Source organism: Capricornis sumatraensis, chromosome 14 (assembly GCF_032405125.1).
Source record: "Capricornis sumatraensis isolate serow.1 chromosome 14, serow.2, whole genome shotgun sequence".
NCBI classification, from domain to species: domain Eukaryota; kingdom Metazoa; phylum Chordata; class Mammalia; order Artiodactyla; family Bovidae; genus Capricornis; species Capricornis sumatraensis.
The window spans coordinates 63769865-63797268 of NC_091082.1; the positions used below are offsets into that span (position 1 = coordinate 63769865).

Here is a 27404-nt window from a genome sequence, read left to right on the forward strand (position 1 = left end):
AGAAAGGAAAGGCTACCCACTCCAGTATTCTGGCCTGGAAAATTCCATGGACAGTATAGTCCATGGAGTCGCAAAGAATCAGACATGACTGAGTGACTTTCACTTTTACTTTCAAGGAGTGTATAAGTTTGGATAGGATGAAGGTTCCAGCCTGCACCCTGGGAGAGGAAGGGGCATGTTCTCGTCCTTCTGGGACCCCCCACTGGACTGGTTAGTGGAGGAGCTCACCAAACGTGTGCAGGGCTGATGCATGGTTGCTAGATGTGCTTGCCTTACCTTTGACAAATGGCAGGTCCACCTTGTAGCTTAGAGTTCCACTTACTATAATTTAGTCTGTAGCATTAATGGAAAGAATCAAAAGCATTTTGCTTGTATAGACTATCTGGGGCAGCAATATTCACATCTTGGGAGCTTGAAGGAGACGTTTACTATGAAACCACTGCTCTCCATCCTACTCCAGCTTTTAAGACTGTCAAAGTTTTACCTCCCACCACCAGTCCATGATCAAATTATTCCTTTTCAGCTGTTGAGAGGAAGCAGACTCATTAATTGTTCCTAAACCAGAAACTATTAAAACTGAGTTCCCTGGGTTTTGCAGCAGATTTGCTCAATCAGAATGCTGTGGGGCAGTGGCGGGGGGAGGGGTGGCGGGAGGGGGCTGGGTGTCAGGAATCAGTATTTAACTAAAGCTCTTCAGATGAGCCTGAAGACCAGCTGGATTTGAATTCCACAGTTCCTCTAGTATGTTTTCCTCTTCTTAAAGAGTCCAGAGGTGGAACTGGTTAGCTAGACTGTGCTCTAAGGGGTGCAATGATCCGCTTTCTCTGCTGACATCCACATGGCAGAGTGGATAAACAGACTGTCTGTCTCTCTCTTGCCCTACCTCCCCTCTTTCCTTCTTTTCTTTCCCATTTTCCCTTTCCTTCTCTCTCCCTTTCCCAGTGGGCACATCTTGAGTAGGCTGGTCCCAAGATGCGTAGATTGAGCAAGAAGGGATAAGAGACTCTAATTATTCTTGAGTTTAAGCCTTGTGTCCCAGTTTTTACCATTAAATTCTCCTGTGGGGTTATTGGGCCCTGGTTTAGTTAATAATATATAACACACTGGTTCCCAATTTGCTTTGTTCATTGCATATACACTGTGGCTTCATATGTTTTTAGGAGATGATCAGGGCATTTTGGGGGGCATCCTTAGCTCTCTGGACGTTATACATCTAAAATACCAAAAACTCACCTTTAACCCTAACATAGATCATCCCAGTAGTTTTTCCAAGACAGAAATTTTAGGATGAAGACCAAAACTGGAAGGCTTTCCTTCTCTTCCCCTTTGATACAATTACTAGGACCTGGCCTGACAAAGAGGCTTTTTTCTTTTTCTTTCTTTCTTTCTTTTTTTTAAAGCACAGGCTGTGGTGATTACCAAGTTAAGAGGAAAGCAATGCCAAGCGATCGGTACACTGAAATGTCTTACAGCTAAGTGTTTCTAGATGTAATTGGGAGATCCACAGGGTTGGGGCATTCACTGGAAGAATGGCTCAGAAATTGGTTTCTGTTGGGCATCTGGAGGCTGAATGCTGAGTAGAGGGAAGTGAGCTCTGTGATAAACAGTGCAAACAGAGTGCCCCCAGTGGGCTGTCCCTGCTCTGTCCCTTACCTGCTTTGTGTTGTTGAATGTGGTCTTTAAAATGGTCAGAATTAACGGCTTTGGAGAGTGTCTGCCCAATCTACTGGCCTTAGCATCAGAACTGAACTATGATATCAGTATTTATCTCTGAGAACAATCTCAGAAAGACTCTGCAACTGCAGACAAAAGGTGCCGTTTCATATTAGCACAGGTGGGACTACCTCTAGCCACCCACCCTTACACTTTTTTCTCAGAAGTGGGTTTGTGGGTAGCAAAGTTTGGGGAACAAGTCTGAGGCTGTGGACAGAGAAAAGTTATCTGTTTAGCCCACATGGGCTGTCAAACCTACCACCTTGGCCTCCTTCACAGTATCTTCCAATTGATTTATGTGTTTATTCTTTTGTGTATTCATTCAGCAAACATATAGGAAGTGTCTATTGGGTTTTAAATATTGGGATAAGAGATTGAAATATAGGGAAGCATAAGACACAGTCTTATTTTTCAGGTTGCTCACACTCTGGTGGGAGAAAAAAAGCAAATAAAACCCCAAGTTCTGAGTACTCTGGAGAAGAGATAAACAGGAGTATGTTAAGGCTGTATATTGTCACCTTGTTTATTTAACCTATATGCAAAGTACATCATGCAAAATGCTGGACTGGATGAAGCACAAGCTGGAATCAAGATTACCAGGAGAAATAACAACCTCAGATATGCAGATGACACCACCCTTATGGCAGAAAGTGAAGAGGAAAGAGATGAAAATGAAAGAGGAGAGTGAAAAAGCTGGCTTAAAAATCAACATCCAGAAAACTAAGATCATAGCATATGGTCCTATCACTTCATGGCAAATAGATGGGGAAACAGTGGAAACATTGAGAGACTTTATTGTTTTGGGCTCCAAAATCACTGCAGATAATGACTATAGCCATGAAATTAAAAGATGCTTGCTCCTTGGAAGAAAAGCTATGACCGACCTAGACAGCATATCAAAAAGCAGAGACATTACTTTGCCGACAAAGGTCCATCTAGTCAAAGCTATGGTTTTTTCAGTAGTCATGTATGGGTGTGAGAGTTGGACCATAAAGAAAGCTGGGCACTGAAGAATTGATGCTTTTGAACTGTGGTGTTGGAGAAGACTCTTGAGAGTCCCTTGCACTGCAAGGAGATCAAACCAGTCCATCCTAAAGGATATCAGTCCTGAATACTCATTGGAAGGACTGATGCTGAAGCTGAAGCTCCAGTACTTTGCCCACCTGATGTGAAGAACTGACTCATTTGAAAATGAGTCTTTCCCTGATGCTGGGAAAGATTGAAGGCAAGAGGAGAAGGGGACGACAGAGGATGAGATGGTTGGATGGCATCACCAACTCAATGGACATGAGTTTGAGTAGGCTCTGGGAGTTGGTGATGGACAGGGACTCCTGGCATTCTGCAGTACATGGGGGTCACAAAGGGTTGAACATGACTGAATGACTGAACTGAACTGAACAAGGAGCTATCAAAATATGGAAGTGCACATGTAGTGAATTCTGTGGCTGGTGAGGGCAGGGTGAGTGGTGGAGTATGGGGCAGGGGTTAGCAAGTGCTAATCAGAAAGTGCTTCTTATTTTAGGAACCAAAGTAGAAATTAGTCACAAATTGATGGAAGAGGGATATTCTAGGTCTGTGCAAAATGTGGTCTATCTGGGAAACTTCAGGTTTCAGCCTGGAAACAAGAGAAAGAGGTGGACTGAGTGGGTGAAAGAAAGCCTTGGGGAAATAAGAGGGACTGGATTATGACATTTAAGGAATTGGGCCTTCTCCTGAAGGAAATAAGATGAAGAGCCCACTAATGGACTTTAAGCTCAAATTTTTAAAATAGCATTTTCCCTGTAGTGTGGAGAATGAATTAGATGGGGGTGAGAGTGGAGGTGAGACCTCATTCAGGAGGTGGCAGTAGGAATCAAGGTAGAGAGGTAACAAGAGCCTTCAAGGAGCCAATGGGAACATAGAATTAACTGTGCAGTCAACAGCTTGGATGGCTTTATCTGCAGCAGAGTTTCTGAGGAAGGTCTTTAAGCTCTGAAGACCACTTGCCTTCTACCTACCAAGGGCTAACATAACAGGCTTCTAAATCTTCCCTTTGAAGATCAACTAAAAGCACCCTAACAGCAAAGAAATGTTCTGACATAATTTACTATTCCTTAGATTTACTAATATGAGGAGATCCAATTCTATGGCAGATTAATTGATCATGGGCTGGCAGCTTCCAGCCTGGCCCTTCTCTGTGGCTCTTGATTTAATATTGCAAGGAAAGGGTGGGGTCATTGTTCTGCCTCCTACCTGGTCTCTTCCTGCCATACTGGCCCCACTTGCATCTGTTCTCTATATTTTAACCAGGGTAATATTTTTATAATGTAAAAGTGGTACTATCTCATCCTTTCTCTCACTTGCTGAGACCTTCCAAAAGCTCCAGTCAGTGGCTCTGATTGTAATGGCTTTTTGCAATTAGAATAAAATCTAAAATCCTTAGCACATCCTATAAATTCCTGCATGCTCTGCCTCTGCTTGTACCCCTCCCTCTTTCCATTGGCTTTCTTTTAATCTGTTGAATATGCCAAACTTATTCCTCCCTTGAGGTGTAGTAATTACTCTTCTCTAGGCTTGGAATGCTCTTCTGTGTGATTCATTCTCATCATTCAAGTCCTGGCTCAAATGGCTCAGCTCAAAGAGAGGTCTTTCCTGACCATTCTTGTTGAGGCCAGAGTCTGGGATGTGGGAAATAGTGGCAAGTGAATTCCAGTGCAGAGGAGATAATTTGAAAGAAGCCTGGGTCAGACCCACTTGCTTATCTTGGAGAGCCCCTCAAAGAGGCAGAAGGCAACTGGGATGCCCCCTGGGGACATAGATGCTGGTGACAGTGATTTTGGGGAGTCTGTCCTACCACAAGGACACTGGTACTGGCAAGTGCTATTTTGAAATCCTTTCTCTATTCTATTGGCACAAAGGGTTTACCCACTTATCCAGCATCAGCCTTGGACCCCCTGGACCACACAGCTAGCCTTGCCAGAATCCGGCACTGCCCACCATGGGCCAGCAGCTGCCACTTGGCTCAGAGCCTGGCAGCCAACCAGGCCAGGGGCCAGTGCCACCTGCCAGAATACCCACAAGAGTCAGTCCCCCTACAACAGAAGGACCCACAGAGTCCACACAGGGAACACTCCTAGCGTATATAACTCTGTGACCAGAGCAAGTGTGCTGCTGGGCTCCCTAGGATGTTCCTACATAAGCCTACTAATCTGAGGTCAGGAAACATAACTGACCTACTTAATACACAGAAATAAAAACAGAGAATGAGACAGAATGAGAAGACGTAGGAATATGTTCCAATGAAGGAATAAGACAAAACTTCAAAAGAACTAAACAAAGTGGAGATAAGCAGTCTATCCAATAGAGCTCAAGGTAACAGCCATAAGGATGCTTGATGAACTCAGGAGAAGAATGAATGAACACAGAGAGGAGTTTAACAAAGAGCTGGAAGATACAAAGAAAAACCAAACACAGCTAAAGAAAACAATACCTTAATTTATAAAAAAAAACCAACACTAAGAGAAGTCAACAGTGGATTAGGTGATACAGAGGAGATAGATCAGAGATACAGATAGATAGATCAGAGAACTGGAAGACAGACTGGAAATTACCCAAACTGAACAGAAAAAAGAAAACAAAAGACTTAAAACTTGAGGATAGTTTAAGAGACCTCTTGAACAACATCAAGTGTGCTAGCATTCTCATTATTGGGGTCCCAGAAGGAGAAGAGAGAGAAAAGAGGGCAAAGAACTCGTTTGAAGAAATAATAGCTGAAAACTTCCATAACCTGGGAAAGGAAACAGACATCCAAGTCCAGGAAGCAGAGTCCCAAACAAGATGCATCCAGAGGTCCACGTCAAGATGCTTTATGATTAAAATGGCAAAAATTAAAGGTAAAGAGTCTTAAAAGACTTCCTTGGTGGTCCAGTGGTTAAGAATCCACCTGCCATTGCAGGGGACATGGGTTCAGTCCCTGGTACAGGAAGATAAAGAAAGCTCAGTGTCGAAGAATGGATGCTTTTGAACCATGGTGTTGGAGAAGACTTTTTTCTTTTTTTAAATTTAATTTGGAGGCTAATTACTTTACAATATTGTAGTGGTTTCTGCCATACATTCACATGAATCAGCCATGGGTGTACATGTGTTCCCCATCCTGACGCTCTCTTCCACCTCCTTCCCCATCCCATTCCTCAGGGTCATCCCAGAGCACCAGCCCTGAGCACCCTGTCTCATGCATTGAACCTGGACTGGCGATCTATTTCACATAAGATAATATACATGTTTCAATGTTATTCTCTCAAATCATCCCACTCTCGCCTTCTCCCACAGAGTCCAAAAGTCTGTTCTTTACATCTGTGTCTCTTTTGCTGTCTTGCGTATAGGATCATCATTACCATTTTTCTAAATTCCATATATATGTGTTAATATACTGTATCGGTATTTTCCTTTCTGACTTACTTTGCTCTGTATAATAGGTGGATAAGACTCTTGAGAGTCCCTTGGATAGCAAGGAGATCAAACCAGTCCATCCTAAAGGATATCAGTCCTGAAAATTCATTGGAAGGACTGATGCTGAAGCTGAAGCTCCAGTACTTTGCCCACCAGATGCAAAGAACTGACTCATTTGAAAAGACCCTGATGCTGGGAAAGATTGAAGGCAGGAGGAGAAGAATATGACAGAGGATAAGATGGTTGGATGGCATCACTGACTTGATGGACCTGACTTTGAGCAAGCTCTGGGAGTTGGTGATGGACAGGGAGGCCTGGCATGCTGCAGTCCATAGGGTCACAAAGATTCGGACACGACTGAGTGACTGAACTGAACTGAGGGGCAACCAAGCCCATGCTGAAGTCTGAGTGCCTAGAACCCAAGCTCCATAACAAGAGAAGCCACTGCTATGAGAAGCCCCTCACAGTGTAACATAAAGTAGCCCCTGCCCACTGCAACTAGAGAAAGCCTGCACACAGCAACAAAGACCCAGCACAGCCAAAATTAAATTAATTAATTAATTAAAAAAGAATCTTAGAAGCAGCAAGAAAAAAGCAACTAGTTTCATACAAGGGGACTCCCATAAGACTTTTCACTGACTTTTCGGCAGAAGCTTTGCAGGTCAGAGGGAATAGCATGATCTATTCAAAGTGGTAAAAGGGAAGAACCTGCGACCATACTCTACCCAGCAAGCCCCCCTTTCCAATTTGAAGGAGAGATAAAGAATTTTACAGACAAAAAAGCTAAAAGAGTTCAGCACCACTAAACTGGCATTACAGGAAATGTTAGAGAGACTTCTTCAAGCAGAAAAGAAAAGACTGTTATTAAAGACATGAAAATTGCCAAAAGAAAAGTCTCATTGGTAAAGGCAAATGTGCAGTAAAGATAATAGATCAACCAGTTATAAAGCTAGTAGGGAGTTTAAAAGACAACAGCAGTAAAATCACCTATATCCACAATAAGTAGTTAAGGCATACGCAAAGCAGAAAGATGTAAAATATGGTGCCAAAAACATTAAATATGGTGGCGGGCATGGTTAAAAAAAAAAACACAATGTAGTGTTTGCGAAAGAACAGATCAAGAGAGCATGGAATAGAATAGGGAGTTCAGAGTTCAGAGATAAATCCATGTATATATGGGACTTAATATACAATATAGCACCACGAATCAATTGGTTATTCAGTAAAAGAGGGGTTATTCAGTGCTGGGGAAATTGGCTCACTGTGTCCCTACCTAATCTGCTGTTATTGTTTAGTTGCTCAGTTGTGTCCGACTTTTTTTGCAACCGCATGGACTGTAGCTCCACAGGCTCCTCTGTCTATAGGATTTCCCAGGCTAGAATACTGGAGTGGGTTGGCATTTCCTTCTTCAGGAAATCTTCCCAACACAGGGATTGAACCTGCATCTTCTACACTGGCAGGTAGATTCTTTACCACTGAGCCACCTGGGAAACCCATCCCTATCTTATACTGTAAATAAAATTAAGACTAGATATAACAATACAGCCAGAAAGTTAATAGAACATGTAGAAAATATTTGTGTCCTACAGGCAGGGTGAGATTTTTTTTAAAGAAAGACTTCAAAAGTTCAGATAATTATAGCTAATACTTAACTAGCACAGGAACCCTGATGGAAAGATGGACAAACTATATGAACAGGTAATTTACAAAAAAGGAAACTCAAAAGTCTAACAAGGATTTGAAGAGATGTTTAAAAAAAAACATTATTTAATGAAATTCAACTAAAACTGAGATATCAATCACGCCTATTAGACTGTCAAGAATTACAAAGCTGGATCATGTCAAGTCATCAGGAATGATGTATATCATTAGAAAACAGGATCCTTTGTGCACTGTTGGAGGCAGTGTAGACCAGTACAACCATTCAGGAGAGCAGTACTTAGTTAAGCCATATAAACACATACCCTAAGACCCAACAGTTCTCTTCTGGATACATATATCCCAAAGGTATTGCCTCAATGATTTATATGTGGACATGTAAAACATTTGCTTCTGCTTTATTGACTATGCCAAAGCCTTTGACTGTGTGGATCACAATAAACTGTGGAAAATTCTGAAAGAAATGGGAATCCCAGACCACCTGACCTGCCTCTTGAGAAACCCGTATGCAGGTCAGGAAGCAACAGTTAGAACTGGATATGGAACAACTGACTGGTTTAAAATAGGAAAAGGAGTACATCAAGGCTGTATATTGTCACCCTGCTTATTTAACTTACATGCAGAGTACATCATGAGAAACGATGGGCTGGATGAAGCACAAGCTGGAATCAAGATTGCCGGGAGAAATATCAATAACCTCAGATATGCAGATGACACCACCCTTATGGCAGAAAGTGAAGAACTAAAGAGCCTCTTGATGAAAGTGACAGAGGAGAGTGAAAAAGTTGGCTTAAAGCTCAACATTCAGAAAACAAAGATCGTGGCATCTGGTCCCATAACTTCATGGCAAATAGATGGCGAAACAGTGGAAACAGTGTCAGACTTTACTTTGGGGGGCTTCAAAATCACTGCAGATGGTAACTGCAGCCATGAAATTAAAAGACGCTTACTCCTTGGAAAGGAAGTTATGACCAACCTAGACAGTTATATTAAAAAGCAGAGACATTACTTTGTCAACAAAGGTCTGTCTAGTCAAGGCTATGGTTTTTCCAGTAGTCATGTATGGATATGAGAGTTGGACTATAAAGAAAGCTGAGCACTGAAGAATTGATGCTTTTGAACTGTGGTGTTGGAGAAGACTCTTGAGAGTCCCTTGGGCTGCAAGAGATCCAACCAGTCCATCTTAAAGAAGATCAGTCCTGGATGTTCATTGGAAGGACTGATGTTGAAGCTGAAACTCCAATACTTTGGCCATATGATGCAAAGAGCTGACTCATTTGAAAAGACCCTGATGCTGGGAAAGATTGAGGGCAGGAGGAGAAGGGGATGACAGAGGATGAGATGGTTGGATGGCATCACCAACTCAATGGACATGAGTTTGGGTAAACTCTGGGAGTTGGTAATGGACAGGAAGGCCTGGCGTGCTGTGGTTCATGGGGTCGCAAAGAGTTGGACACGACTGAGCGACTGAACTGAACTGAACTGAACTGATGAGGTATTTACTATAGTACCATTTATGGTGGAGGGAGACTACAGACGATGTGATGTTCATCTTCAGGAAAATGAAGAGGTAAAACGCAATGTGTGCACACCGTGCAATATTTTGCAATGGTTGGAAGCAAATGATTTTATACATGTATAACACTGTGTGCAAGACCAGGGTTAGTCGTGTCCAACTCTCTGTGACGCCATGGACTGTAGCCCAGCAGGCTCCTCTGCCCATGGAATTCTCCAGGCAATACTACTGGAGTGGGTTGCTATTTCCTTCTACAGGGGATCTTCCTGACCCAGAGATTGAACATGGGTTTCCTGCATTGCAGGCAGATTCTTTACCAGATGTCTGAGCCACCAGGGAAGCCATTATAACAACATAGATGGATCTTAAAAATGGTGCTGAGCAAAAAAATAGAATAGAGAATGAGTTATGCAATCTAATAACACTGACATACATTTAAAATATACTTAAGGCAACATTTCAAAAATACATTTAAGAAAACACAACAAAAGTTTACGAATTTAGCACATCAAAATGGCTCCATATGAAAGGTGAAAGAAAAGATGGGAGGTAAACAGAAATAAATGAATAAACAGAGAGGGACCTTGCTGGAGACTGACGCTGGTCGTAAGTGATAAACTGTGTGGTATGATTAATTCAGACCTCTCATCTGACACCCATCTGTCTACCCACGGTGGGCATGCATGGGAATGGTGTTCAGATGGGATGTTTAGAGCCCTACCAACCTTCTTCAAATCCAGGTCCCAAAGAAAGGAGAATGTGGGTCTCTCCTTTTAGGGGTCTGCTCTTTTCAACAGCAAGAAGTCAAGCTGTTTCTAAGTAGTGGAGAGGAAAGAAGCCTCTCCAGTGTCCTACTTAGGTGTGGGGAAATATGGCATAGATGGGAATAGATTGCAATGAATAGTGGTCATCATGCTCTCCTTCCCCACTGATAACGATGTGGACTTGCATGACCCGCCGTCTGTTGTCCCAGAACCCAGGGTTTGCCCATCTTCATTAATTTTCACAACCTCAGAAAACGAAGCTCATGTTAGATCACACTCTAGGAGTTTTCCTGAAAAGCCCCAGAGAGCAGCTCAGTCTGGCTGCTGGGAGAGCCAGGGACGGAGCGAAGGCAATAAAGAAAACTTCTCATTACCCATCTCTGGGTGCCTCCGAAAATGATTGTCTTCGCTTAACCTCAAGGTCAAGACAACCTATTTTATAGTGTTCACTGTCTCCGAGGACAAGCTTTAGTGAGCGCCTTGTTTGCTTCTCATAGTATTAAAATAGACAATGAAATCTGCTTCTCGGAAGATCATTTCACCAAGTCCCTGTTGCTCTGTGGGGAATATTTGTTTCCTCATTTATATTCATGTCTCTAAAAGACAAGTAAGCCTTGGATGAAATTTCAGGCGACAGTAAATTATAAATAATGTATCCATATTTTTTTTTCTCTTCTATACTACTTGTATTTAATTCCCCCCAGAGTCTTGTGCAAACACCAGAGACAAGAGGACAGGAAGCTATTAACATGATGGAAACAATGAAACAGGCTTATATTATATGGCAGGAAGGCAATGAGAAGAGACATCTTGATCAAAGGAATTTTTTGAGGCTTTGTGGGAGCCAGTTCTTTTCTTTTTTCCTCTCTTATATTATCTATTTATTATATTATTTTTTTAACATCTCAACTTTTTTTTTTTTTTCTAAACCATTAAATTGGCATCTGCATGCAATGAGTTCTCTTTGCTTGGCCCACCCAGGATAAGATGAGGGTTTGTCAGTGGAGGGAGGCCACTTTGGCGTCCAGCCTTAGACTCTTTTGTTCCCTAAACACGACATAAAAAACACTTAGAACAATCAGCTGAGATCAGTCTAAGAACAGGATACTGCTAAGTGGAAGTTCAGGTACTATTAGTGAAGTCAGAAAGGGTGTCAGTTACTAGAATGAAATTAGCCTATAAACCCATCATCCCTGGTGTTCCTCAGATCTCTTGCTCAGCAGAAGTGATTCATGGGGTTCAGGAAGGCAGCCCTTCAATCTTTCGAGTAAGTGAAGATAACTCTGCTCTTTGTTTTTGTTTCTCTCCTCTCTCTTTCTCTCTCTCTTTTTAAAGGATGCTGCAGATGGAGCTTGCAGGGTGCTGCATGTGGCTTCAAGGGTGTGTGGGGAGTATGCTCTGGTCCTGCTGAAGGGGCAGGAAAAGGATGGGTTAGAATGTGCTTAGTGTCAGCAGAGGGTGGGGAACTCAGAATTGCACAATCAGGGCTGAGGCACTGCTGCTCCAACCACTTTTCCCAGAGGAAGTCCACTCTCAGGGGATGTCAGGAGATATCCAGGGCAGACAGGGGACTTCTGGGATGAGAAACACCTGGATGCCCAGGTGCCCAGTGAAAGTGAAAGTCATTCAGTCATGTCCAGCTCTTTCCAACCCCATGGACTATACAGTCCATGGAATTCTCCAGGCCAGAATACTGGAGTGGTTAGCTGTTTCCTTCTCCAGGGGATCTTTGGAGGCCTCTTTCCCCCTACCCCACTCCCAGACTCTTCCTCAAGGAGTCTAGCTCATGTCACCTGTCAAGTAAACCCCAGTCCTTTTCTTCTTGGTAGCATCTCCACTCCTACACTTAGAAAGGTCATACACTTGTATTCTCTTCATCTCTAAGAAAATTAGCTTTTTTGGTGAGGGATTTACGAGAAGGGGGAGGGCACGGCACAGGCAATGAGCACTCGTTAATACTGACATGCATATTTCCAAATTATAGTTTTCTCCAGGAGGAAAGATTCCCTTTCCCCGACACCCTCTTCAGCATTTATTGCTTGTATTTTTTGATGATTGCCAAGCTGACCAGTGAGGTGGTGCCTCATTGTAGTTTTGGTTTGATTTGCATTTCTCTGGTAAGTAGTGATGTTGAGCATCTTTTTATGTGCTTTTTGGCCATCTGTATATCTTCTTTGGAGAAATGTCTATTTAGATCTTCTGCCCATTTCTTGATTGGAATTTTTTTAATATAATAAGCCGCATGAGCTGTTTGTATATTTTGGAGATTAATCCCCTGTTGGTCGCTTCATTTGCAAATATTTTCTCCCATTCTGTGGATTGTCTTTTCATTTTATTTATGGTTTCTTTTTCTGTGCAAAAGCCTTTAAGTGTAATTAGGTCCCATTTCATGTACCCCAATGTCAGCTGCAGCACTGTTTACAATAGCCAGGCATGGAAGCAACCTAAATGTCCATCAATGGAGGAATGGAGAAAGAAGGTATGGGAGACATATATCTACCTCGAATGGAATATTATTAAGCCATAAAAAGGACAAACTAATGCCATTTGCAGTGACATGGATGGGCTAGAGATTGTCATGTTGAGTGAAGTAAGTCAGACAAAGACAAATATCATATGATATCGCTTATATGTGGAATCCAAAAAAATAGTATCAATGAACATATTTACAAAACAGAAAGAGAGTCTCAGATATAGAAAACAAACTTATGGTTAACAAGGGGGAGAGGAGAGGGATGAATTTGGAGACTGGGGTTGACATATACACACCATGTATGTTAGCCACTCAGTTGTGTCTGATTCTTTGCAATCCTATGGACTGTAGCCCACCAGGCTCCTCTGTCCATGGGATTTCCCAGGCAAGAACGCTGGAGTGGGTTAGAATACTGGAGTGGGTTACCATTTGATAACTAATAAGAACTAATAATAATAGCACAGGGAACTCTACTCAATATTCTGTAATGACCTCTATGGGAAAAGAATCTAAGAGTGGATATATGTATATGTATAAATGATTTGCTTTGCTGCATAGTGGAAACTAACACAACATTGTAAATCAATTGCACTCCAATAAAAGTTAATTAAAAATATTATCAAAACTTTATGGTCACTGTGTCCATTGTGTCTTCATTTTGTCCAGAGCCTGTCATCATGTACACTATAAAATTTACTGTGTCAGTTGCTTTGAATCTTAAAGAAAGTACTGACATGGAAATGACTTTGTAAGCTCTGCGTAATTAATTCATTTGAGGAAATCTGCATGTGAGGTGGCAGAAAGAGCCTGCAATCAGAGAGACACGTGCATCATACTCTGTAAGCAGTCCCTCTTCGCATGGGCTGTCTCTGTAAGGGGTACTGAAAATCTCCTCCTACAGCTTTTTCATCAGAAACCCCCCTTCCCGGGCTCTGCACCTGGGATTTATCTGTTCCTCTCAACCACCATTTATTATGTCTGCTATGTGCCCAGCTTTGTGCGAGGTGATGTCTTGTGCATTGCTCTGTCCCTGGATGGTCGCTATGCCACTGGTCATTTCAGTGGGTTTGGGATGCATCAGTGATTGAGATTTAAATTTGAGCGTTCCAGGGAAACTCTGTGGAAACTTCTAGACATAGACCCCTCTTTGCCATGTACCACTGTGGTTGTAGTGGTAAGTCCGTCTCTGGTTCCCCAAACTGCATGGAACAACTTGGGTAGTAATTACACTGATGTTACAGGCAAGTGGGCTCTTCAGTGCTCTCCTTTCCAGGGGGGTAGTAACCCTGTGCTGTGGGGGCTCAGTGTCAACAGAAGTCTCACAAAAAGAACAAACACCTAAATACACTGTGATGGTCCCTCTGTGCTGTCCCCGGAACAAAGCCACTACCCTGGGCTCTGCCCCAGATTTCCACAAATTGTCAACCCTCTGTTTACTGGACCTTACTGGGCCCTCAGCTGGATTTGGGATTCTAGACTCAAAACTATTGCACACCCTTTGGCGGTGACTTCATCTAACAGAGGCTAGCGGAGGGCACGGAATCTGGCATGCTTTTACAATCCAGGCGGATATGGAGCAAGGCACAGCTGCAAGATACTGCAGAAACCCCAGGCATATTGTAATCCTGCCCAGCACCACTAGCTGTGATGTTACTAGGATGGGAATTGAAAGCTCATACTACACTGAGCAAGCAGTGAAACCCATGCATTTGGGGAATGAAATGAGTAGTTTAGACCTAATAAATATGCAGATCAGGGGCTTTGTTTATGTTTCTGTCATCTGTGTCCTTTTTAGCAGAAGGAAAATTTTAATTCAGTGAAAAGCTCCAATCCCTGGGTCTTGGGGGTGGTGGCTTGAGAAGGGAAACCCTGGAGGACCCTTTAATTAACCTGTGAATGTGCAGGGAAGGGCTTGAGCAAGATGGTGACACACCTTGGTTCTGAGGTAAGACACCTCTAGAAAGTCATGGAGCTTGAGCTTACTTGACTTCAGCCCCATAAAAGAGATCAAGTGTCCTCCAAATTCTGCTTGTCAAAGACCCATGTTGGATATATGTCTTCATTGAGTCACCAAGGTTTATTTTCATGTTTTAATTAAAAATCGTTTTTCTGATTATCATGCTCATTGTCAACACTTTGAAAGATATTGAAAAGTATAAAAAGGAAGGAAAAGGGGGACTCAGTCATAATTTCACTACCCTATGGAATCACTAGTGATATTTGGGTGTATTTGAGCCAGTGCCCGGCTTTGTCTTTCAGATCAAGTCTAGTTGGGGAGGTGGAGAAGGCAATGGCACCCCACTCCAGTACTCTTGCTTGGAAAATCCCATGGAAGGAGCCTGGTGGGCTGCAGTCCATGGGGTCGCTAGAAGTTGGACACGACTGAGCGACTTCACTTTCACTTTTCACTTTCATGCGTTGGAGAAGGAAATGGCAACCCACTCCGGTGTTCTTGCCTGGAGAATCCCAGGGATGGGGGAGCCTGATGGGCTACCGTCTATGGGGTCACACAGAGTCAGACACGACTGAAGCAACTTAGCAGCAGCAGCAGCAGTGGGGGAGACACCTGGGTAGATGGGCGACTTTCTGTCACCTCTCTCCAGTGATGGGAGGATGGGCTCTGGGGGTGGACAGGAATCCAGTCGCCCTGGTGCTCTGAGATGACAGCAGAAGTGTGTCTACAGATAATGAACATGCCTTCACTTGCCCCTGCTGGCTCAGATGGTAAAGAATCAGTGTGCCGAAGCAGTAGCTGCAAGAACTGTGGTTTTGATCCCTGGGTCAGCAATATCCCCTGGAGAAGGAAATGGCGACCCACTCCAGTATTCTTGCCTGGAGAATCCCATGGACAGAGGAGCCTGGCTACCATCCATGGGTTTGCAAAGAATTGGAAACGACTGAGCAACTAACAGTACACTTGCCCCACATGGTGTATAGCCGCCCTCCTCTAAATATGGGGAGAGGGAGGATACAGTCTGGACAGGGCAGCACTGCATAACAGACTGCAGAGAGGCACCCCGGAAAGTGGCAGGAAGGGTTGTTAACAACACAGACCGCAGAGCTAGCACACCTGGGCTCAATCCCAGCTGTCCTACCTGAGAGCTATGGGATCTTGGGTGAGTTACCTTCTCTCTCTTTGGCCCAGTTTCCATATCTGTAAATAAGGATACTAGAACATACCTCATAGACTGCCATGAGGATTAAGTTAGAATACATAATACTGTTATAACAGTGCCTGTCAAACAGCCCTCAAATATCAGGTGTTAGTTTATTTCCTATTGTACACATTAGATCAACCTTACCCCTTAAGGTGGGGTTCCCTGGTGACTCAGACAGTAACGATTCTGCCTGCGATGCAGGAGACTTGGGTTCTATCCCTGGATTAGGAACACCCCCTGGAGAAGGGAATGGCAACCCACTCCAGTCTTCCTGCCTGGAGAATTCCATGGACAGAGGACTGTGTAGACTGCAGTCCATGGGGTTGCAAAGAGTCAGACATGACTGAGTGACAATTTCACTTCACTTTTCATCCTTTAAGGGTATTTCCAGTATCTTCTGCTGATATTGGGTTAGCCAAAAAGTTCATTTAGGTTTTTCTGTACAATGAGATGTAAAAACCTGAAGAAACTTTATGACCAACCCAATATTTAGATGAAGGAAGGCAGAAGGAATGCTGGATTTAGAAGTGGAAGACCTTGGTTTAAGTTCTGACCCAGCACTTACTACCATGAAAGTCATTTGATTTCCAGGCACCTAAGTTTCATCATCTGAGGTGAATGGGGATAATAAGACCCTTCTTACGAGTTGTTGTAAAAGAATGGGTTGCTACCATAGAAATGCAGAAGTGCTTTGTGGATGGAGAACCGTACACTTCATACTGGGGCTTTATTTGTGCAGGTTTTACAGGCAGCAGAGGCAGGAAGGAGGGAAGGACAAGCTGTGCTGGAAAAACTTTTGCAGAAAATCTGCACAGGAGCCTGCTCTCTTACTTGGTGCATTTAGTTGGTGCAGGAGGAACAGGAATTTGTGCTGCTGGTTCCTATGGTTGCCTCGGTAGCAAGAGGTTCCTGGCAGGGCTATGGCAGTGGGGGAAGGCAGGAGTTCAGTTCAGTTCAGTCACTCAGTCATGTCCGACTCTTTGCGACCCCATGAATCGCAGCATGCCAGGCCTCCCTGTCCATCACCAACTCTCGGAGTTTACTCAGACTCACGTCCATCGAGTCTGTGATGCCATCCAGCCATCTCATCCTGGGTCATCCCCTTCTCCTCCTGCCCCCAGTCACTCCCAGATTCAGAGTCTTTTCAAATGAGTCAACTCTTCGCATGAGGCGTCCAAAGTACTGGAGCTTCAGCTTTAGCATCATTCCTTCCAAAGAAATCCGAGGGTTGATCTCCTTCAGAATGGACTGGTTGGATCTCCTTGCAGTCCAAGGGACTCTCAAGAGTCTTCTCCAACACCACTGTTCAAACACATCAATTCTTTGGCACTCAGCCTTCTTCACAGTCCAAATTTCACATCCATACATGACCACAGGAAAAACCATAGCCTTGACTAGATGGACCTTAGTCAGCAAAGTAATGTCTCTGCTTTTGAATATGATATCTAGGTTGGTCATAACTTTTCTTCCAAGGAGTAAGCATCTTTTAATTTCAAGGCTGCAGTCACCATCTGCAGTGATTCTGGAGCACCCCAAAATAAACTCTGACACTGCTTCTACTGTTTCCCCATCTATTTCCCATGAATTGATGGGACCAGATGCCATGATCTTCATTTTCTGAATGTTGAGCTTTAAGCCAACTTTTTCGCTCTCCTCTTTCACTTTCTTCAAGAGGCTTTTTAGCTCCTCTTCACTTTCTGCCATAAGGGTGGTGTCATCTGCATATCTGAGGTTATTGATATTTCTCCCGGCAATCTTGATTCCAGCTTGTGTTTCTTCCAACCCAGCCTTTCTCATGATGTACTCTGCATAGAAGTTAAATAAGCAGGGTGACAATATACAGCCTTGACGTACTCCTTTTCCTATTTGGAACCAGTCTGTTGTTCCTGTCCAGTTCTAACTGTTGCTTCCTGACCTGCATACAGGTTTCTCAAGAGGCAGGTCAGGTGGTCTGGTATTCCCATCTCTTTCAGAATTTTCCACAGTTTATTGTGATCCACACAGTCAAAGGCTTTGGCATAGCCAATAAGGCAGAAATAGATGTTTTTCTGGAACTCTCTTGCTTTTTCCATGATCCAGCAGATGTTGGCAATTCGATCTCTGGTTCCTCTGCCTTTTCTAAAACCAGTTTGAACATCAGGGAGTTCATGGTTCATGTATTCCTGAAGCCTGTCTTGGAGAATTTTGAGCATTACTTTCCTAGCCTGTGAGATGAGTGCAATTGTGCGGTGGTTTGAGCATTCTTTGGCATTGCCTTTCTTTGGAATTGGAATGAAAACTGACCTTTTCCAGTCCTGTGGCCACTGCTGAGTTTTCCAAATTTGCTGGCATATTGAGTGTAGCACTTTCACAGCATCATCTTTCAGGATTTGAAACAGCTCAACTGGAATTCCATCACCTCCACTAACTTTGTTCATAGTGATGCTTTCTAAGGCCCACTTGACTTCACATTCCAAGATGTCTGGCTCTAGGTTAGTGATCACATCATCATGACTATCTGGGTCATGAAGATCTTTTTTGTACAGTTCTTCTGTGTATTCTTGCCACCTCTTCTTAATATCTTCTGCTTCTGTTAGGTCCATACCATTTCTGTCCTTTATTGAGCCCATCTTTGAATGAAATGTTCCCTTGGTATGTCTAATTTTCTTGAAGAGATGTCTAGTCTTTCCCATTCTGTTGTTTTCCTCTATTTCTTTGCATTGATTGCTGAGGAAGGCTTTCTTATCTCTTCTTACTATTCTTTGGAACTCTGCATTCAGATGCTTATATCTTTCCTTTTCTCCTTTGCTTTTCGCCTCTCTTCTTTTCACAGCTACATCTGCTACTGCAGGCAGGAATCCCTCAGAAGAAAGGGAGTAGCCATCATGGTCAACAAAAGAGTCCAAAATGCAGTACTTGGATGCAGTCTCAAAAATGACAGAATGATCTCTGTTCATCTCCAAGGCAAACCATTCAATATCACAGTTATCCAAGTCTATGCCCCAACCAGTAATGCTGAAGAAACTGAAGTTGAATGGTTTTATGAAGACCTACAAGATCTTTTAGAACTAACACCCAAAAAAGATGTCCTTTTCATTCTAGGGGACTGGAATGCAAAAGTAGGAAGTCAAGAAACACCTGGAGTAACAGGCAAATTTGGCCCTGGAATGCAGAATGAAGCAGGGCAAAGACTAATAGAGTTTTGCCAAGAAAATGCACTGGTCATAGCAAACACCCTCTTCCAACAACACAAGAGAAGACTCTACACATGGACATCACCAGATGGTCAACACCGAAATCAGATTGATTCTATTCTTTGCAGCCAAAGATGGAGAAGCTCTATACAGTCAACAAAAACAAGACCAGGAGCGGACTGTGGCTCAGATCATGAACTCCTTATTGCCAAATTCAGACGTAAATTGAAGAAAGTAGGGAAAACCACTAGACCATTCAGGTATGACCTAAATCAAACCCTTTATGATTATACAGTGGAAGTGAGAAATAGATTTAAGGGCCTAGATCTGATAGATAGCGTGCCTGATGAACTATGGAATGAGGTTCGTGACATTGTACAGGAGACAGAGATCAAGACCATCCCCATGGAAAAGAAATGCAAAAAAGCAAAATGGCTGTCTGGGGAGGCCTTACAAATAGCTGTGAAGAGAAGAGAGGTGAAAAGCAAAGGAGAAAAGGAAAGATATAGGCATCTAAATGCAGAGTTCCAAAGAATACCAAGAAGAGATAAGAAAGCCTTCTTCAGCGATCAATGCAAAGGGGGGAACGCAGGAGTAGGGGAAAATAATTATTTTCCTTTGCAAGAAGAGGCAATTGAGTTTCTCTGATGGGCTCCTCCCTGGCCAAGTCTCAGCAGAGGCTGCTGAGGAGCCCAGTGCTATGTAGGGGAGGAGGAGACGGCAGGGTGGAGGTACCCCTCTCACCTGTGGCGAAGGCGGTGGAGGTGATGCTGCTCCGCTCCATGTCCTGGGCCGCCTGCAGGAGCACCGTGTAGTCTGTGCTCTCCAACAGGCCCTCCAGTCGGATCCACGTGTCCTCTGCGTCCACAATCAGCTCCTGCAGGATGAACCAGGGGAGGGAGGTGGAAGGATGGAAGGGATCAGGGAAGGGAAGTCCAGACCCCGTGGTCACTATTACTGTGACCATTTTTATTCCACATCACGTAAGGAGAAGATGTTCCAATAAGCAGAGAGAACATGTCCTATGTGGGACTGACGCCAGCTCCCCTCCCATGGATGCACGCTGGACAAGCTTAGCCGTGGGTTATTGAACTCTGTGGTTTTCAGATCACACGGGGTCTCCTGGAGGTGTGATGAAGGAGGAACCTAGGCCTCCCTCTTCCACACCCGCAGACTAGCTCTATTGAAACCTATTCTGTTTATTTGGTTTCTGAATATGATTTCACTTTACAAAAAAAAAAAAAAAAAAAGGATTTCACCATTAACAAACATTTGACAACCAGTGCTATAGGTGGCCTGTTTCAACTACCACCTAAAACAGAAATTTGTGACCTCTTTACTGTGGGCTGTATAGATGGAGCCTTTATCGTGCTTATCGAGAGGCACATGAGACTGTTGAATTTGGTATCCAGCTCATGTTTGCATGGCCCTGTTACTGAAAATTCATTCCAACACTATGTGCTTATTAATTGGCTTGGAAGCTGGTATTGGCAGCATCAGTCACAACCGAGTGAAGTTGCAGGGTAGATGCCCCTATTACCTAGAGCAGAAACTGAGGCTCAGAGAGATTGAGTGTTTTGCCTTAACTTGCACAGAGACTAACACTCAAATGTCTGGCTTGCAGATGAGTGCTCTTTTCTCAACAGCCTGCTGTGTATCTGTAATGGCAAACTTGGTTTACTCCCTGTGGGTTGCTTCCAGAAAAATCTCACCTTGCGGCTTCCATCAGTGGATTTGTAGGTCAAGATGTAGTTTTCAATCTCTGCTCTGGGAGGCTGCCAGGAGATCAGGGCACTTTGTCTGGTGACTTCACTAGCTGTCAGATTTTCAGGAGCATCCAGGACTGCAAAGAAGAGGAAATGTGAGGAGTGGACACCCCTCCAGCTCCTCCCTCTTTGATGCCAGGCATGTGGACCAATTTGTCTATCTATGTGATCTCTGGGCTGCTCACATGGTGACCCCAGTTCTTGTTTGGACAGGAGCATAAAGGACACTCCTAGGCAGAAGGTAATCCTTCAGCATCATGATCATTCCTGAAGCTATCCCCTCTTCCCTCACCTGGTCCCCTGGGCCTGGATGTGGCATCATCCAGTCTGAAATCATGACCTTGTTAAACTTGCATGTCTGTGAGTTCACTCTTGAATTTACATCATTCCCACATGTAGAATTTTGTCTACTGTCCTCCTGGCCATGACTGCACCTGGCAATTCTCTCCTAGATATTAAGCCCTTTAGTATCCATCAGACTTTAATGGGCCAGATGCATTGCTGGTACTGGCCTCTCTGGACCTGGTTCTACTGCTCTCAGCCAGACTCAGGAAGAGAGTTGCAGCCCACTTTCACTGGCGTTTGGGCTGCAGTTAACTAAAATAAGAATACCTCATAACTGCATTGTCCAAAACCTATAGACTCTAATCTAGTCTAGCCCTTGGAAACTGATCATTTTCAGGATCCATAAAGGCCTCCCGGGATATTGACATGGAGCTGACCACTCGAGTACTCACGGGTAGAGAAGTTGGTACTGACGGTACCACTGGTGAGAGGCCCGCTGGTGGCATACATGGTGACAGTGTAGTGGGTCCTAGGAAGCAGGTCAACAAGCTGGAATTCCTCACTGTCCCCATCAACCAGGATGGTCTCTCCAGCAACTAAAATCAGATGGATATGGATAAGGATTGAACAAGACTATTCAAATGCACTGTTAGAGTATTTTGGAAAAAATCCTTTAGAGGTTATTTAATTTGGCATTATATTCCATACAAAGCTCCCCTCTCATCTTGTTTTTCATCATAAATGAGAAATTATTTGGAGGCCAGGTAGTCTTTCATATAACATCTACTTGGGTCTCTGGAGTTAGAATAAACCAAATCTCTTGTTTCATGACCCCTTCCTGCCCTTCACTATTCCTAATCAGGTTTTCTCTCCTCTAGACTAAGAGCATTCAGCCCAACCCCCATTACATGTATGAAAGTGAAAGAAAGTGAAAGAAAGTGAAGTCGCTTAGTCATGTCCGACTCTTTGCAACTCCATAGACTATAGCCTGCCAGGCTCCTCCGTCCATGGGATTTTCCAGGCAAGAATACTGGAGTGGGTTGCCATTTCCGTCTCCAGAGGATCTTATGAGATGATTCTAAAACTGTCACATTCCTGGCCACTTTTCTGTAAACAAGGAACTGTTTATCAGTGTCCCTGCTGAAATGCAAAACTCAGAAGAGGACTGAGAACAATAATTGAGATGAGCTGACAATGAAAGAAACAGGTTAAGACTCTGCTTTTATTTGTGCCAAGTATGTATATTAATCCTGGTCCTAGGATATTGTTATCATAGGCTGAGATTAAAAATCATCAAAGATCATGTTTAAAACCCCTCCCAAGCTTACCTTGTGTAGTTGATTTTTTGCACCCATGGGAAGGGATTTGCATTCATTTCTACTGCATTTTTCCTTGTTGACTGAGTGTGGGGCTACCACTGCAGTTTACTAAAATATATCTGAATTTGGATTCTAACAATCACAGTTTTGTTTGAAACATAAATTTTGTATTCATATCTTTTCTATATTCATTCAAGCTGTTGATAAAACTGTTCATTAGATCAAGGCCAAGCCTCTTATTGTGTCTTGAGAATACTTCTGAGTCATTCAGCATTTAATAGAGTTTACTGGGCACTTCTCCAAACAATGGCAGGGCTGAAGTTTCAATTTTTTGTGGTCTAATGACATAGAAGAGCATGCAAACAAGTTAAAATCTAAACTAGCCCTTTGAAAGAGCTCATATAATGGCTCTATCTTTTTAATCTCCTTTGCAACATGGTGCCAATAGTCAGTGCTCCAGCCACATCAACTATGGCAGTTCCTGAGACTCTCCAAGCTTTCTCTCTAAATGCACCACAGGCTGCTCTTTTTCTTGGAGTTCACGTCTTTTTCTTTTTCTCTTTTTCTCAGATCTAAGATCTGCCTTCTTTCTTCCCCTCCACACCCTCACTCCAAATCATAGTGGCCCATCAGGTGTGGCAGACTGGTATTTCGTACTTGCCCACATCATGACGCTGCCCACATTGGGTTGTAACTTGTTACTTGTCTGCATCCTTACTAGAAGTGAATTTTTCGAAGATAAGAACTCGTGTTTTGCTTTGAATCATTGTAGTCTCAGAGAGTGCATGGCACTTTGGAGGAAAAGCAATAGTTGTTGAATGAATGGAAATTGCTATGATGGAACTCTGTGCTTCATATCTGTGAGCAGGTGCATCTGACTGCCTTAAGGGAATAATGAGAGCTTTGATCTAGGAGATTGTGTTGGAACTGAGACTTAAAGGATGAGTTTAGTAGGTAGATAAGTGGGAAAAGAGTTTCCTGGTACAGGAAAGAACATGTGCAAATGCATGTTGGCTTGAGAAGGCAGGTGAGAATTTAGAAATGCAGGGTCATAATGTGTAGGGAGGGGTGGTAGGGTTGAAGTGGCTTGCACATGCACACAGCAGGGTTAGGATGTATCCACAGTAATGATGTTCATTCTCCGGGGAGGGTCAGTCATTTGATCAGCTGTAACTCCAAATATGATCCACCATGCAGTTTTCCATCTAAATGGGAGGTGGGCATTCTAATGCCTTGCTGAGGTACTGATGTGCTAGCAGATTTGCCAGTGAGAAAAAGGGGGCAAAAAGTGGTTTGGGCAAAACTCATACTTTGCGAACCTGTTCTGGTATGTAGTAATCATTAATTCATTTCCAACTTATTTAATAGTCTGTTTTGGTTTCTACTTTCCCAAGCTTTGACAATCAGTTTACTTTGCAGCTTACAGAATTGACTTAATCTGTCATTTTTGAAAATCAAGACATCTGCCTGCCTTCTGTCTTCTGGTATCTTTGTTCTCTGGATTCCTGCCTATAACCCACAATATTCTGTGAGCACATGTATAATTTAGACAGAGAAATAATTTCCTAGGCCTAGACACTTGAACTACTCAATAGCATTCTGCTTTGGGCTTCTCTATTCAACTTCAAATAGCATTAAGGTGAGTAAGTATGGCAAAGAAGACATTAAAACTCAAGATCTCATGTTGGCTCAACCTTTGGGGCTGGATATGGGTAGAGAAGATCAAAGCGACAGAAAAATCTAGTAGTTCTGAATCCTCTGTCACTTGTTATCATGGATGGTCCTTTAGCGTTTTCTTCACTTTGTAAAATATCTAGAAAAGTCATCCTTCTTGCCCATAACATTCTGGGGCAAATTCTGAGTTTTGTCTTTCAAATGCCACTTCTGTTTCTGTATTGGTTACATGCCCTTTTTGTACTTTTTAGATTTAACTTCTCAACTCCCATAGTTGATACAGTTAGAGTTTGGGGGCTATCTTGAGGGCTTTATGCTGAAATTAAAGCAGGGAAAATTTTTTAATTTTCTTTCAGATTAAAAAGATTTTTAAAAAATTTTCATGCTGGTCTTCAGCCCCAATCCCCACCGTTCCCACCTGCCTAATGCATTGACCTGCAGACACCTACCTGCAAAGTGGGTGAGAACAATGACGTAGTTCTCTACTACGCTCATGGGCGCCTTCCACTGCAGCAGGGCTTCGGTTGGGGTGATGTTGGTAGCAGTCAGATCTGCAGGATTGTCCATGGCTGAAACAACATAGGAAAATACCAGGTAGAGGTAAGAGGAACTGCAGTGTGGAAGAGGAGAGAACTATCTCCTGTAGTTTCACCTAGAATGCATGGCTGCTGCTGTGTGACACAAAATAATGAAGTGAATGAAGACCTCTTTTCTTTCTCCCCTTCTGATTCCATCAGCCCCTTCCCCTTCTCCCATTTCTCCTTCCTTTCAAGCACCTAGCACTCCCTTAATTATTCTCCGATCTTTTTTTTTTAATTGATTCATTAACTTCTTATGTGCAGAGCAGTCGGGTGTTATGGGGGAGTCCAAGGTATGACTCTTGTGCTTTAGACATTTAAACCTAGATAGAGAAACTAAGAACACATCAAAACTGTTATATTTTTGTAGCTGATGAGCTAATATGCTTCCCAGGCTCTTTTTACTTGTATAAATGTTGATAGAAGGGGCATGCCATGTGGAACAGTCTCTGTTGATGAACTGCAGGAAGTGTGGTGGGAGTTCCATGAAGTCAGGGAGTAACCCCAGCACCTAGAACTTAGACGTTGCTCAGTAAATACTTGTGGAATGAAGAATGGGACTCAGGTTGCCTTTAAAGTCATATCTGTTCATTGAACTCTTGCTTTGCTACTCACAAGGCTGACTCTGTACTGAGTCCTGGGCTCTTTTTTTGGCAAAAGAGTCAAGGGACTTGGTCCAGGCTTAAAGCCAGGAGTGCCTGTTGACGAACAGAGTTTGTTCATCATAGCACCATATTCTTATTCTCACTTGCACATGTGGTTTAGTTGCTTCAGTCATGTCTGACTCTTTGCGACACTATGGACTGTAGCCCACCAGACTCCTCTGTCCATGGGATTCTCCAGGCAAGAATACTGGAGTGGGTGGCCATTTCCTTCTCCAAGGGACCTTTCCGACCCAGAGATCGAACTCTCATCTCTTACATTGCAGGTGGATTCTTTACTGCTCCTGTTCCCTGCCTCATTTCCTTACTGCACCTCTCTTTCATAAAGTTGGGATTTATCTTAGAAATGCAGGTTATTACAGTAGTTTAGGTATCAGCTCAACCTATGTGTCATGTATTTTAATTTTGGGGACCCAGATATACTATTAATCTCTTCCTCTTCTCTAACTGGAGGCTCTTATTCCTTGTCTATGTCATTTATTTCAAAGAAACAACCATTTACAATTTTAACATCTGAATTGTGTCCATAATCTATGCCTTGAACAAGGTCTTCAAATGCAACCTTCCAAAAAGAAACAAAGAAGAAAAATCTTAAGAGACTACATTTAGCTTGACCTCTCTGAGACCTAACATGAGACCATGAGGAGTAATCATTGTCAAAAGTTACAAAATCATAGACCTCACACTAAAGCAACAGCAACAGCAAAAGAACAAAATAAAACATTTCTGTGAGTAATCTAGTTGTTGGGAGTTGCCAAAATAGCTCTGCCTGAACTTGAAGGAGGGAAGCTGGGACAGTGCACTATTGAATATATGATTTAGAAATACTTGCTTAAAGAACTCAAGGAATGAGTTTTTGACCTAAGTTGTTCTCTTACTTTTGGGTTTGGAGCCTCGTGAAGTCCATTTTATTGTCCTCACTGAGAAAAACCCTTATTTCTTTAGTGTGAATTTCTAAGACATAGAAGAATGGATGAGGAGGGTTTCTTTACACTCACTGGGAACGAAATAAAATGGACTGGAATGGGTGAACTTAACTCAGATAACCATTATATCTACTACCACAGGCAGGAATCCCTCAGAAGAAAGGGAGTAGCTATCATGGTCAACAAAAGAGTCTGAAATGCAATACTTGGATGCAATCTCAAAAATGACAGAATGATCTCTGTTCATCTCCAAGGCAAACCCATTCAATATCACAGTTATCCAAGTCTATGCCCCAGCCAGTAATGCTGAAGAAGCTGAAGTTGAACAGTTTTATGAAGACCTACAAGACCTTTTAGAACTAACACACAAAAAAGATGTCCTTTTCATTCTAGGGGACTGGAATGCAAAAGTAGGAAGTCAAGAAACACCTGGAGTAACAGGCAAATTTGGCCTTGGAATGCAGAATGAAGCAGGGCAAAGACTAATAGAGTTTTGCCAAGAAAATGCACTGGTCATAGCAAACACCCTCTTCCAATAACACAAGAGAAGACTCTACACATGGACATCACCAGATGGTCAACACCGAAATCAGATTGATTCTATTCTTTGCAGCCAAAGATGGAGAAGCTCTGAACAGTCAACAAAAACGAGACCGGGAGCGGACTGTGGCTCAGATCATGAACTCCTTATTGCCAAATTCAGACTTAAATTGAAGAAAGTAGGGAAAACCACTAGACCATTCAGGTATGACCTAAATCAAATCCTTTATGATTATACAGTGGAAGTGAGAAATAGATTTAAGGGCCTAGATCTGATAGATAGCATGCCTGATGAACTATGGAATGAGGTTCGTGACATTGTACAGGAGACAGAGATCAAGACCATCCCCATGGAAAAGAAATGCAAAAAAGCAAAATGGCTGTCTGGGGAGGCCTTACAAATAGCTGTGAAGAGAAGAGAGGTGAAAAGCAAAGGAGAAAAGCAAAGATATAGGCATCTAAATGCAGAGTTCCAAAGAATAGCAGGAAGAGATAAGAAAGCCTTCCTCAGCAATCAATGCAAAGAAATAGAGGAAAACAACAGAATGGGAAAGACTAGACATCTCGTCGAGAAAATTAGACATACCAAGGGAACATTTCATTCAAAGATGGGCTCAATAAAGGACAGAAATGGTATGGACCTAACAGAAGCAGAAGATATTAAGAAGAGGTGGCAAGAATACACAGAAGAACTGTACAAAAAAGATCTTCACGACCCAGATAGTCATGATGATGTGATCACTAATCTAGAGCCAGACATCTTGGAATGT

The 27404-nt window shown here is 43.0% G+C and overlaps 1 protein-coding gene across 2 annotated transcripts in view; it reads right to left on the reverse strand.

Annotated features, from left to right (window-relative positions):
- Positions 1 to 27404, reverse strand: part of TNR (tenascin R) — a 95832-nt gene that overhangs the window by 15932 nt on the left and 52496 nt on the right. For both annotated transcript variants that reach the window (XM_068986017.1, XM_068986018.1), the window contains 4 exons: positions 24378 to 24497; positions 21388 to 21531; positions 20597 to 20727; positions 19629 to 19761 (listed from right to left, as the gene is read on the reverse strand). In XM_068986017.1, coding sequence (XP_068842118.1) covers positions 19629 to 19761; positions 20597 to 20727; positions 21388 to 21531; positions 24378 to 24497 — 528 coding nt within the window. The remainder of the gene's footprint in view (positions 1 to 19628; positions 19762 to 20596; positions 20728 to 21387; positions 21532 to 24377; positions 24498 to 27404) is intronic.